At 43.3% G+C, this 13,421-nt stretch overlaps 1 protein-coding gene across 5 annotated transcripts in view; it reads right to left on the reverse strand.

Moving 5' to 3' along the window:
• Positions 1-13,421, reverse strand: part of mtgo (miles to go) — a 73,701-nt gene that overhangs the window by 7,795 nt on the left and 52,485 nt on the right. For all 5 annotated transcript variants that reach the window (XM_084594488.1, XM_084594487.1, XM_084594486.1 and 2 more), the window contains 7 exons: positions 13,250-13,362; positions 11,628-11,733; positions 8,327-8,502; positions 5,991-6,266; positions 4,559-4,860; positions 2,496-2,702; positions 1,395-1,561 (listed from right to left, as the gene is read on the reverse strand). In XM_084594488.1, the coding sequence (XP_084450614.1) occupies positions 1,395-1,561; positions 2,496-2,702; positions 4,559-4,860; positions 5,991-6,266; positions 8,327-8,502; positions 11,628-11,733; positions 13,250-13,362 (1,347 nt within the window). The remainder of the gene's footprint in view (positions 1-1,394; positions 1,562-2,495; positions 2,703-4,558; positions 4,861-5,990; positions 6,267-8,326; positions 8,503-11,627; positions 11,734-13,249; positions 13,363-13,421) is intronic.

Below are 13,421 nucleotides of genomic sequence, written 5' to 3' on the forward strand. Positions count from 1 at the left end.
TTGTCGTCCTCGTCGTGTTAAATTAGCTATCAATAAAGGACTGCGGCACGGACATTGCACTGGTGTTCAAAAATACGTTTTTTAGACTTTTTGAGGAAATGTTCATCATTGTGCCAGTGCACTCTCTTGCACTTGAATGCGATCATAACACAGGATTACCTCTTCCCTTACCACACTACTGTGCATTTATCACCAGTCACTGACTGATTCAAAATACAAAGTGGCCAGGGAAGCCGCAGATTTGACGCTCCCTTTTGGTGGGTTTTTTAGGCACATTTTTTTCCTGGCATAGTTTATTTTTCCTGGAAGGCAGAAACGTGATTGCCCGTGAAGTTAAGGACGTGGCATAGTGTGCTTGCAAAATAGCAGAATTTCACAACTTTGGCGGCAGTCCGCAAGTTTAATTTTCCTATTTGTTCCTGGAACCGATTCGTGCATTGCATTGGTATCATCCATGATATTTCTGCTATCTGTAGTGTCTCAACATCACATTGGCAAGATTTACGTTCACGAGCCCAAACAAGAGTAGAGCTCCAGCCCAGCAGAAATTCTGGCTTGTTCAGAATGCTTTCAAGGAAGAAATTTGAAAACTACATTTACTGAGCTATGTTTCTATGTATCAGTTGTACTCTGAAAAGTTGAGTGAAAAATGTATAGCAGGAAAACGCTGAAAGTTTGCACTATAATTCATATCTTCATTGGCACGTTTCTAAACAAATTGTTGACATTTTTTTTTTTGTCCCATAATTTTCAAAATAACTACTTCGCCCCGCCGGGGTAGTGCAGTGGTAAGACGCCCAACTATTGTCCGGAGTGCCCGGGTTCGAACCTGACCTCGGCGGCTGCATTTCGATGGAGGCGAAACGAAGTGGCGTCTGTGTGCTGTGTGATGTCAGCGCAAGTTAAAGATCCCCAGGTGGTCGAAATTACTCTGTAGTCCTCCACTATGGCTCCTCTTTCTCTCTTTCCACTTTTACTCCCACCCATCTCCCTACCCTTACAGCGCGGTTCAGGTGTCCGCAGAAACAAGTGTGACAGATACTGCGCCTCTCCCTTCCTGTGAACCAACCAACCTTTCCACGAAATCTTGTACTGACAGTGTATATAGTATATATTTTTTAATATTAACACTGGGTATTTGTGTTCTAACACTATAATTTTTATGCATCAAATCATAAAATTTGCAAGAATATTTTCAGCCTGAGATCTGTTAGAACAGGCTGTTTATTATCGCGAGGAAACAGTTATTGCTTGACCACAGGCAAAACATTTCTCTGCTTTAAACCCTACTAAGCCTGCTGCAAGAGCTAGTATTGTACAAAACAATATGGGGTAGAAAATATATATGTGCACCAGAAATAAAGTGTTTCGCAGCTGCAACCACTGTGACAGACCTTTGACAGCGGGCGGCAAAGCACGACTTGTGGTGAAAGTGTATGGCTCCGAGTAAGGCCCATCTCCAGCGTCGCTGGAGGCTCGCACGCGGAACCGGTATGCTTGATTCTCCTGGAGCCGCAGAGCCTTGTACGACCGGCTGGGTCCCTGGTACAGTGCTGCGAAGCTGTCAAGACAAGGAGAACTCTTGCTTAGCTTCCAGTGAGTGAAGCAATAAATGAATTCAAAAAAGAAAAAAAAAACTAAAGCGAATTCAGCCGGAACTTCATGGCCCAAAACAGCAACTTCGAAAACTGCTGTTCAACAATTTGCTGTAGCAAAAGTGCAAAAAACCAAAACTTTAAATTTTTCCAAGAATGCAATATATATATATATACACACAAATATATATTGCAGTGCATTTAGCAAGGCTATTTAAACAGCCAGAATTCAAAATTGAATAAATCAATTTTGATTTATCATTGTTTTAACTCCAGTCACTGAAACATAACACTAGGCTGTAACATGCACATCAAGGAGACTCAACCATGTTGGAACTTGCTCGCCGTTATTTTGCAAGGAAGAGCAGCAGTAAATTATGAACTAAATAGCAGAATTAAAAACTGCCCAAGGATCAAATGAACCCAGATGCCCACAGCCCATACGTATAATGAAGCCAGATGGTCAATTTAAAGCAGGGGCCCTCAAACTGAGTTCCATGGTACCGCGAGATTTTTGATATGCTTTTTGGGGCCCCCAAAGAACCTCAATCCCCGCACCCTTCTTCCTTTTCATCATTTTGTTCAAGGGGTGATTCCACCACTACTGTTCACTTCAGGTTTATTCACTGTGCGCCAGTCATTAACTAAATATGGGTTTTCCTTGAGGAGCAATGCGCCTACATGCTCCTTTTTGCATACATGTCAGTCAGGCAGTTAGAGATGGAAATGAATATATTCAGGGTTCTTCAGCATCTATTTAGGGGCTCTATCGAGGTTACAAGGATTGTAAACTCCTGCTCTAAAACAACCAAGGTAAGTACAACATGAAGTATGAACAGTGCAGCAATGCGAGCTAAAGAATGGGTCCAGAAAAAAAAAAAGACAGCTAGCAGCACTCACACGCCAGGCTTGACCTCCATGTCGAGGGTGTAGTGCAGCACATCTCGTGCTGCCTGGTGGTCAATCCAGCGCAGCCGCAAGCTGTTGTGCCCTGCAGAGAGGCACTCGAGGGTCGGTGCAGGTGGTGGCAGAGCCTGTGTGCTTGTGCGCAGCGCAGGACTGCTCAGGGGACCTGCCCCGACAGCATTCACAGCCTGCACCCGCACCCTGCAACAAAATCACCACAAAGAGTTTGAAAAGAGCAGAGAGAGCGCAAAAGTGATCCGATAATATGGGCAGTGGAAAATACAAGGAAAAATAATGATGTGGGCACTAACTATGTATACTGAAACTTTGTTAAAACCTCATGATATAGCAAATTATCAAACAAAACGAAGTAAAAGCAAATATTTTTGGTCCATGCTTATTTCTATGGTAGTTCTATATTTATAACGAAACAAAAGACATGATGAAACATGCAGCTGAATAGACAGCAATGAACAGAGGACACACACACACACGCGCGCGCGCACACACACACACACACACACACACACACACACACACACACACACACACACACACACACACACACACACACACACACACACACACACACACACACACACACACACACACACACACACACACACACACACACACACACACACACACACACACACACACACACACACACACACACACACACACACACACACACACGATGCTGCACTGACAATTTATATCCGCACACCTTTCTTTACCTCTTCCAAGTACACCTAATTTTGTCCTTCACTGTCCTCCCAGTAATTTAGTAATCTGTTCATCATTGTTTATTCAGCTGCGTGTTTCATCACATTCAACATTCTACTCTATTATTGAAAGAAAAGAGTTCATAATTTGATGTTTGATCGGTTATAAAGTGGTTTTTGGACCTGCATAGCTGAAAATGTGCAAGGAGCAGAAAAAATAAAAATAAAACTTCAAAGAACACAACATTTCGATCATTTGAATCTGTCACACACACGTGAGCGTGTGCTGCACTCTTCACACAGAATGGCAAGTCAGAAGCACAAAGAAGTGCTGCTCGAGACAAATCTTTCAGGACAGGTAGGAGTAGGTGCCGAAAAGAAGGTGTTGTCGCAGATGTTGGTCTTGCACCTAGCACTGTGTAGACAAACTTGAAAGTTAGGCAGAAATTTGGAGACATCCACATCAAAGGCACAGTGAAGAATGATCAGAAGTGCCACTTCTGAGTTCAGTTTTAAGGATTTTGTCACTTAGTCATCATAGCCATCAGCCGATTGCTGCAGGTGATGCAAGTAGTGATGATGACAGCGAACCAGAAAAAGATGAGCAAGCTCTAAACAGCGTGGAAGCCACTGCCATGGCCAAGACTGCAGCATTTTTTTAATAAATCTGTGCACAGGAGCAAAACACCACTGAATGAAATGAGAGACTTCTTGTTTATGAAAAGCTTTTAATTTAAACAATTGTGTTTTCACACCTTTTTGTGATCCATATTAGATGCCTTTTGCTTGTGTTTATTAGCAGACTTATTTCCAGCAATTTGTGGACATACTTTTAAGATGAATATAGGATTTAAACAAATTTTCCCACCAAACAAGACTTACAACCAGGTTCAAATGTATATAGGTGATTTTGTCATGGCTGTTTGCTATAAAACGACTTCTATCTTCAATATTGCTGTATTTTTGTCACGACGCTACACCACAGCATTTTCTATAAAACAAATTCAATTACAAACACCTAATCACATTCAAAATATTGAGCAGCACTGATAAATCTGCTGTGCAGGGCAAGTACACAAAGTCATAATACAATCGGCTATCAATTCCATCGCAGAGTATGCATAGTGGTTTTGGAGATACCTTTCATAGCTATACTGCTGAATAAATGTACTGCTCTTATGTTGTGCCAAGAATGTAATCTTTCTCACACATGTGCAAACCAATTCCACATCCTAACTGACTCGTTCCGTTCCCAGGTGTGTTCCACCAAGGATTCATCCCCATAAAAATACTGCAAGTTTGAGAAGACCTGGATTACAAAGAATTGCCAACCTGTAGTTTGTTTCAGGCTGCAAATCTGTGAGCAGAATCTGGGTGTCTTCGGAGGTGTGCGTCGTGGGTGCTGACGGCACGGGACTGGGGGACTGAGGCTGTGTGTGCACTGGTGACCCTTCACACACTTCAACCACATAGTGGGTGATGTCTGCACCATGGCAGGCAGGTGCAGACCATGACACCTCAAGACTCGTTGGGCCGCGGACACAAGATAGCGATCCAACAGCTCCCGGAACACCAGCGGGTGTGTTGCACTCCACCGGATCAGAAAAGGCACTTGATCCGGCACTGCTGCAAGCCTGCACCCCCCCCCGAGCAAAAAGTGTGGCTTTTTATTCGCATTACTGCAAGCCTGTTGAACCCTGCCTGTGACTTCACAACGATCTCTTTCTCAGACAAACAGCAAGGGGCACGCAGGTGCTTGCAGTCACTACCAACCCACAATGGGATGGCACAAGACTCATGAGAAGCAAGAGGCTGAGGGCTGGCTCTTCAGCTTTGAAAACTACTCTCCTTGAAATGTACAAAAAGGATCCCTTAAAAAGCACCTCCAGGAATGTTTTTTTTTTTTTTCCATGCTTCGTGAACTTTAATAAATCGTTTACTGTAAATTTTCGTTCCGAATCTGATCATTCCCACGAAGTTTAATAACCATGTGACACTTCATTCCTGGAAAAACCAATATTAAGGTTTGTCGTGGCTTCAGTTCAGGCAATTTCTGTGGCCAACACAGTTTTTGCAACACTGAAAATGTATGTTATTGTCCATTTCCTGCGCAAACAACAAATTTTGTTATCTTCGACATTTTATGAACAGAGTCATTCAACGTGAACATGAGTGTTTTTCAATAATCTCCGAAGCTGTCATTGCATTAACAGAAACATCGCCCCTAACCATGAACAAAGTTTGAGTTCCCTGTTCTTGCTGTTTAACTTGGTATTTTAAAATCAGTTTGTTGTGCTAGCGACACAGGACCTCAAGGAATAGAGAAATGTAAGAAAAAAAATGTTGGGGCTATCTATTAAACATGCCCGAGTCTTCTTTCACCCCTAGGCACACAACACTGGATGAACGGCCAAACACGTCAAACAAAGCGAATAAAGGTACCCGAGCTTTTCTTTTCTATAGCAGCTATAACAAGTGAATTCTGCATGAACAAAAACTAAAATGCTGTCGGCTTCAGAATTTCACTGCCTCCAAACTAACAGGAAAATAAAATGGTCTATTTAAGACACTAGAGGCTAAACATACAACTAATGCAGAACAAGGCTTTCTGCCGACTCATTTCTGTACACCACCTTGTCCTCCATATCAAACATATCAGGTTGTGGCACAGAGCAGAATGGCCATTGCCACAACACACTCCTGTGCCAGGTCATTCATTGGCACAGTTTGGCGCAAGCAGCCTCGACAGTTGCTAAACACTCACCATGACACGGAACCAGTAAGTGGAGGCCGGTTCCAGGGTGCGCGCCTCATGGTGTGTGCTGCGTCCAGCATACACTTGCACATAATTTCCGTTCTCGCAACCTGTACCGCGGCGACACTCTAGCTGATACTCCGAGACCGAAGCACCATGGCAGACTGCCTCCTCCCACGAGACCACAGCACAGGTAGCACCGCGCACCTGGACCGCCAGATTGGCCGGAGAGTCCGGGGCACCTGCCCCGCTTTGTGCCCGCAGTGGCTCCGACCATGGCCCCGGCTTGGAGGTTGAAAAGAAAAAAAGCCCATCAGGCAAAATGTTGAGGGGAGGGGTCAGCCTCAAATGATGGCAGCTCCTCAAATTAACAAAAACTACTTTTCAGCCAAATGGTTATGGCCCATAAATATTTACAGGTAGTGCGACGCACAAGGGAAAAAGGAGGAAGAGGACACCATAAGCACTGCACAGTCAGTCAGTCTGGCAATATAACTACAAAGCTGCATTGCAATGAACTGCACACACGCGAAAATTAGATAGCAAGACAGACAAGAATAACAACAAAAACAGGAACGCCTGTGTCACAAGGTCAAGGTAAGCAATTTCAATTATCTTAACTGTCAACACTTATAATACTGGAGGTATCAAGTACTGCCCTTTGATTCTCAGTATGATTGAACTCAGTTTCAGGCTTTTCCGTTGAATTTGTGAAAGGCTGTCCCAAAGCAATCAAAGCAGACTCCTGTTAAGAGTCCCATTAAGACCTTTCTATCAAGATGAATTCTCTGATAAAGTAAATAAGAGGCCCTTTAGTTTAGACTCAAAAATTCACTTAAGGCAAACTGTTGCCTGTGTGATTTAGGATGAACTTTAACAGCGACTGCAAACCGTGGCGATCTCGTGCAAAAGCACTCTAGGTGCATCCACGCGGCCTCTCTTACAGCACAGTCAGAGCTGTGATGAGTGCAGTGGTGGCATTCTGTGGCTGCGGAATGTTGTGCATGAAACAGTATTTCAAATTGGGACTCAATATTCTCTCACGTTACATAAGCTGTTACTCGAGTTTAGCATTCGAGACTCCTGCACATGATAAAATTGTGTTGCCAATATGACTGCATGCTTCGCAGCGAAACGCCTCACGCTGGAGCGAAATTCTCGTTCCTACTGGGTATGTTGGTATGTTCATTGGTCACAAACAGCGGATCAGACTGTTTCGCCTAGTATTACCAACAGGAAAATCAAATTCTGCTGATGATTTTGCTTCTCCTAGGCCTAAAGAAGAAAGTTTGTTGACAAAAAAATTGTTTCAGTCTGCAAAATCAGATGGCATCATTAGGCTGAAGTTGTCACCATGGCTTCATTTGCATATGCTTACCTAAAAGTGTGGTTGTGACAAATAGTGCAACGTCCCATAAAATTCTATTCTAAAGCTTTTTAATGTTCCTTCAAGATTTACCGGTATGCAGACAGTGTCAATTTATACTCTTCCACAACCCTGTCTGCATATGCAGTGAGCAGACGACGTGCAAACAAAATGGCGCGGAAGAACTCTTCTGGTTGGCTGGGGATGTCTCCTAGCTTCCATAGTGTTGCAAGTTATTAGATTAAATCTACTCAATGACGCATTCCTACAACACAGCTTCTGTGCATCTTCATGCAAACATGCAGAGAAGCTGTCTAGCAGGAGTGCACTTCCATGGGGGAGGGGCATTCTTTTTGGTGTGGGAAAGGCATGGGGGTGGGTATCTTAGCGCCTGCCTATGCTTCTAGTAGAGACTCGACACTGCCAGATCTCTGTATCATGCACGCATCTCATTCCGTGTGCTGCCTAACAGGCGTTTAGATGCAGAGTGCGCCCACTATGACATGAGCCTAAAAATTCTGCCACCAAATTTTAAATTTGTGTGAAATTGCAACACATATTATTGTAGTGAAAGTATGGCTAGATATTGGCAGCAGCACGCACGCAATGCTTGCAACAGATTGAAAGGCACAGTCGTTCGCAAAGCTGGCAACAGCCACACTGTGGAGAGAGCTACCTAACCAGGCACCTGCTTGGAGCCAGAGGAAAAGCAGAGATAAAAAACACCAACAGTAGCAGGATAATGTGAAAATGCTTTACGTCCTCACTATTACGCTCATCCAATGCAAAATGCAACAAAATGGTTTATCTGTCTCAACGTAAAATATGCTTGGACACACCAAACATGCTCATACACCTGTAATTTTCATAGTATGTTTAAGTTTATCCTAAGGAAGGTCTACAGTGCTGAGCTGCTGATGTGCTGAGCTGCTAATTTTGCTGCATGATGCCCGACCCCACACAATGACATCACACTCACCCCAACCGAGTTCAGTGCTCGCACACGGAACAGATAGGTTCGGCCTGGTGAGAGGCCTGCCACCGTGCAATCCATGTCAGGACCTCGATAAGCCACCCGTGACATGCTGTCATCATCCTCGCACACCTGGAGTTCATACGCTGTCACAGCTGCCCCACCTGTTGAAGACGTTGGTCCTGCATGGGGGTATGTAGAGTATGTGGGTATGCACCTGGTCAGCATCAAAGTTTCCAGGTCTGGCTACTTTTGAGACCTCCTTAGCAGCAAAAACTTTTTCTGCATTACTCTGCAGCAAAGTTGGTGAAAGCCTCTGTGTCGTGATCACAAAAGCACAGCTCCACTGTAGAAAAACTTTGGAGGACACTGGAGGGGAATATTGACGCATGCATTAGGGGTAGAAGTAGAGGATGCTGAAGTGCAGGTCCGTTTTTATTTTGTAGGCACACGCAGGTCGGGAAACGTGCCAAGCACGGCTCCACCAAATGTGTAACAGTTGTTACACTGAAAGGGAACTGCAGCACCTGAACGAGGGCACCGAGAGAGCTGAACAAGGGAACGAGGACACCAGAAACTGGACCTACACTTCAGCGTCCTTTACTTCTACCCCTAATGCACGTGTCAATATTTACATTACTTTCTCCAAATTAAGTGAGCTGTTCGAACTAACTCAAAAGCAAATTAGTGGAGCTGCAATTACAAAGCTGCAAGAGCTTGCACGTGTTACAAACATAGCTTAGACATTGTTCCTTTAGTATGTATGTATGTATGTGTATATTATATATATATATATATATATATATATATATATATATATATATATATATCTTTTTTTTTCCCTTAAGGGGGGACGAGGGTCTTAAAACTAACTTTTTTAGTTATGGCTAGAATCTCACGAAACTTTGCACACAGATGTGGTTTTCTCTCCTGATTTCAAAAATGTAATTACAATTGAGCTGGTGGTATTAGATCAAAAGTTATCTAACAAAGTCAAGAGCATAATTAGTGAATTTCTTACGCAGCTTTAATGAACTTTCTCATTGCATTTCGTTGCTTTTAATTACATAGATTGATAGCCAAAGTCTTCCCATACCCGATGACATCCTTCGTTTTCCTCAAAAAGACATGTCATTCTCACATATTATGGTGAGAGTAAAAGGCTGCATTATTTGAAACGAACTCATTAAGCTAATCTCAAATTGACATTTATCCATTGCCTAAACTAAAAAACTAAAAATGTCATCGGGTACTTCATTTCTCTCTGAAGAAAATGGTACCAAAGTTATTTGTGTGAACTAAAAAGAAGTTATCAAAACCCTGCGTAAGACTGTAGAGATCGACCAAAAATATGAAACTGAGAAAACGGCATTTGAAGTTTGACCACATATTATAACTTGAACAATCAGTAGCCTCACTGTGATATTTCTCACCAAAAATGGCATGCTCTTCCCATTTCCAAAACTGTCTTTGGATTTTGAATATGTCAACTAAAACTGAAACTATCACCAATACCCCATGGCCAAGGTAGTGTATGCCATTAGGAAATCAGCAAAATTTTTTGACATGCAATATTATTTTATTGCCAATTTGAAAAAATCTTGATAGAGTGATGTAAGTGTTGGATCACCCCCTGATCTTTTCAATATGACTGCAGTGGTGCTAAATTTGTCATTGTCACTCGGCGACAATGTAGAGAAAAAGCACAGTAAGGCTGAATGCAGTGTCCAGAAACAGCACTGAGAAAAACGTATTTGCATTTTGAGACAACCTTTAACTTTTGCTACACTGCAGCTATGGTAATATAAATGGAATCGTTGAGGCTTTGTTCTTTATGAGGAAGGCTATATACTAAACATATAACAGTACCCTCCCCAAATACTGGTAAAAGCTTGCCACAAAGTCTAAATATACCGCCACTAGAACCAGCGGGAGAAGCTTTATTTACAACTTCATATGCCTGTGGTAGTGCCCTTCAAGGCAAACAGATACTCAAAATTGCGATAAAACGGTCTTGCACTATTAATAAACCTGCACAAAGTTTAAGGCTGAAGCACAGCGGCATACTGAAATGACCTAATAAATTGGCTAATGTTGCAGAATGAAACTTTGCTACTTTGCTACTTTGCTGTACAGCGCATGCAGGGCCGCACGCCGAGTCCCTTGCTGGAGCTAAAGTTCGAACTTTCACACCCCTTGAGCGCAGCGACGCGATTACTTAGACAATGTGAAAAAAAAAAAAAAAAAAACAAAAAAAAAAAACGAAGCCGTCCGCGGAAAATGAACGCGGGCAACGGCGCGATGACAGGCTCGCCCGTCGTCGACGCGATAAAAAAGCAACGAAGTGGTAGCGTCGGTGAGGACCATGAGTATCAGCTGAACAGTTAAATATATCGATGCTATCTTTGATGCCTCTGAACCGCTCGCAAACGATTATATGCCGCCGGACGTGCTGCAGCTAGGTCGAGCACACGCCGCGCGACCCTGGCAGCGCGCCGCCGCACTCGTTCTTCGACGCGCACTCGCTAGGCGCTTCCGTTTTCAATACACTCCTGATACGGCTACGTCTACCGAGCTACGTCTAAAGACCAGCACCGGCTGCGGGAACGACTGATAACGATCGCGAAAACGCATCATAAACGAGCGAAGCAGCAGCCGCGACGAAGAACGTTAAAAACAAACAAACAAAAAAAATGGCGTCAGTCGCGCTGGCCAATGGGAAGCGCGAGACGAGGGGCTCGCTTCGCTAGCGCGCGCTCCAGCCAATCAACGGACCGGAAACGGCTTTCGGAAAACCCGCGACGGTGGTCGTTCTGTTTGAGCGACGTCATTTGGAGATGTCGCAAAATGCGCACAAAGAAACAAGCTTCAAAACAAGTCCAAGATGGCGGCGGCCAGCCGGCTGCTTCACCCGCGGCGCGCGCGGGAAGTTCGAACAATTTTCACCCCTTTTTTGGCCACTTCGAGGCTCCCGTGGCGTTTTAAAAGTCGATTTTACCGCATTTCCCGATCGAATTCAGTGTTGATATTTTGAAGGCTAGTGCTCAAAGGTACAGACATTCCGAAAATGCATTTTTCTCAAAATCAATTTTTCGCCCATTTTTGACCAGTTTAAGACCCGCGTCCCCCCTTAAAACCTGAAGTACGCGTTGCAGCAAGTACTAGCCGCCACGGTAAAAGCAGCATGAAAATAAACTCAGCAAAAATGACTACATTATGGCTTAGTACTCCACAGAGCTGGACACATTTCGAGAATGGGTGCCAGGCCATCATGATGCCATTAAAGGAAAAATATATATATACTGACCCCATCGCAGATGAGCTGAGATGGGCTTGGGCTTCCCATGGAGACGAGGAGCTTCACAATGACCAGGGCACAGGGCGGCAGTTACAACTGTAGACACCTCTGAAAACTAGCCAACAAAAACAAGACACTGTCATCAGTGGAGGAGAACATTTACACTGCAAATTTACACTGCAAGGGCACGCCAATGTCTTGCTAAAGGAATAAAACAGCCTTTAGTACAGCTAACCCAGACATAAACTCGAGAAGATTGCAAAATGAAATTGGAAAAAATCAGCAATTTTTCATCACATCCAGATTTTCATAATTTGCAGTTTTTGCATGAAGACTGACAATGCAGAACTGAGATGAAAAAATAAACTAATGAAGGTGAAATCACCTTGAAAATGTGCAGTAACCCCCCCCCCCCCACCCTATAAAGTTATAAAGCTTGAATGGTGAAACATTTTGCAATTGTCATCACCTTCAAATGACAAAGCAGCAATTACATCAGCCTTTGACATCCCAGTCATCATTACACTGTTAAAACCAGAGCCAAAACTGCATGAGAGAATCCCTTTATAGTAAAGTCACGGACCAGCAAAAATCTTTACTATATCAGGGTTTTCACTATACAAGTTGTTGGTGATGACATCGTACTAAAGATGCTGTTTGCTAATAAATGGCTACTTACTAAACACGTCAAGTTGCTTTATGAAAACAACTCTCTTATGAGGGTAACATGGCTACGAATATAACCGAGCGTGAATTTATGTGAAAACCAAAGCCTTGCATGAACACTGCATCATCTTCCACTGTTTGTCTTCTAAAAGACAACAGATGACAAAATGCACGTGGCAGAAAAGCGCTGCAAACCCGTGCACACATCGCACCTCCACTTCTTGCCTCTGCTGCTTCGTGCTGCACAGTGCTACGAATCTTTGTTTCTTCCCTTTCCGATTTATCACTGCACTTTTATTTTACTCTCCTTTACTTTCAGAACGGACAGCGCCACCTTCTTTCCATGTTTGTAGACTGCTTTACTTTTTACCACTGCACGCTGCATGCTTTACCTCATGGCTCTAAGGCCTACGTAAAGCTGGCTTCTCCTGATTGCTGCTAAGCCAGGCGGTAAAGCCATTAAAAAAACTAAAAACTCATTGGTGCCATTTTTTTTTATGCCTCGCGATCCTAAATAGCATTACTAAAAAATTTTTTTTTCCAAAAATGAGTTCACTATAAAGGCGAAAAAATGTACAGTCTATGAACATGAATTGGATCTTCAGTTTCACTTTACTATATCAGAGTTTACTATAGCTTGATTCTACAGTATTTAGCAGACACAGGTGACTATGCTGTGATAATCCATGAATACTGACACCTTAGGCATCATTACAAAGAAGTAAACTGGCACTAAAAAATTGGTGTTCTTGAAGTCCGAAAGCAAGATTCTTCTTGCATGTACCTTCTTGTGCTAGAGGCAGAACTTGGTAGGTGCAAACAAAAGGAAAGTTTTAATCCCTTAAATTCTTGGGCTAACTTTCTGGGCATTATATTTTATAGAACCGTGCCAAGGTTAAAACTGCTTTGTGCAGAGTTCAAATGCATCAAGGAAGTTCAATTAGGATCCCCCCTCAGCCACTCACGTCACTAGTGCCTCCACAGTTCGTGCAGTTCACTCGAAGTTTGTATGTCGAGCCAGGCTCCAGGTTTGAACACGTGGCCTCCCTCTCCAAGCCAGTGTAGACTGCATCAAATCCTGCATGGATGACATGGATCACAATGAGAAAATAAGAAATTGCGGTGCTTCAGAAAGTG

The sequence above is a fragment of the Amblyomma maculatum genome, chromosome 2 (assembly GCF_055883805.1).
Source record: "Amblyomma maculatum isolate TAMU_Amacu chromosome 2, ASM5588380v1, whole genome shotgun sequence".
In the NCBI taxonomy this organism is placed as follows: domain Eukaryota; kingdom Metazoa; phylum Arthropoda; class Arachnida; order Ixodida; family Ixodidae; genus Amblyomma; species Amblyomma maculatum.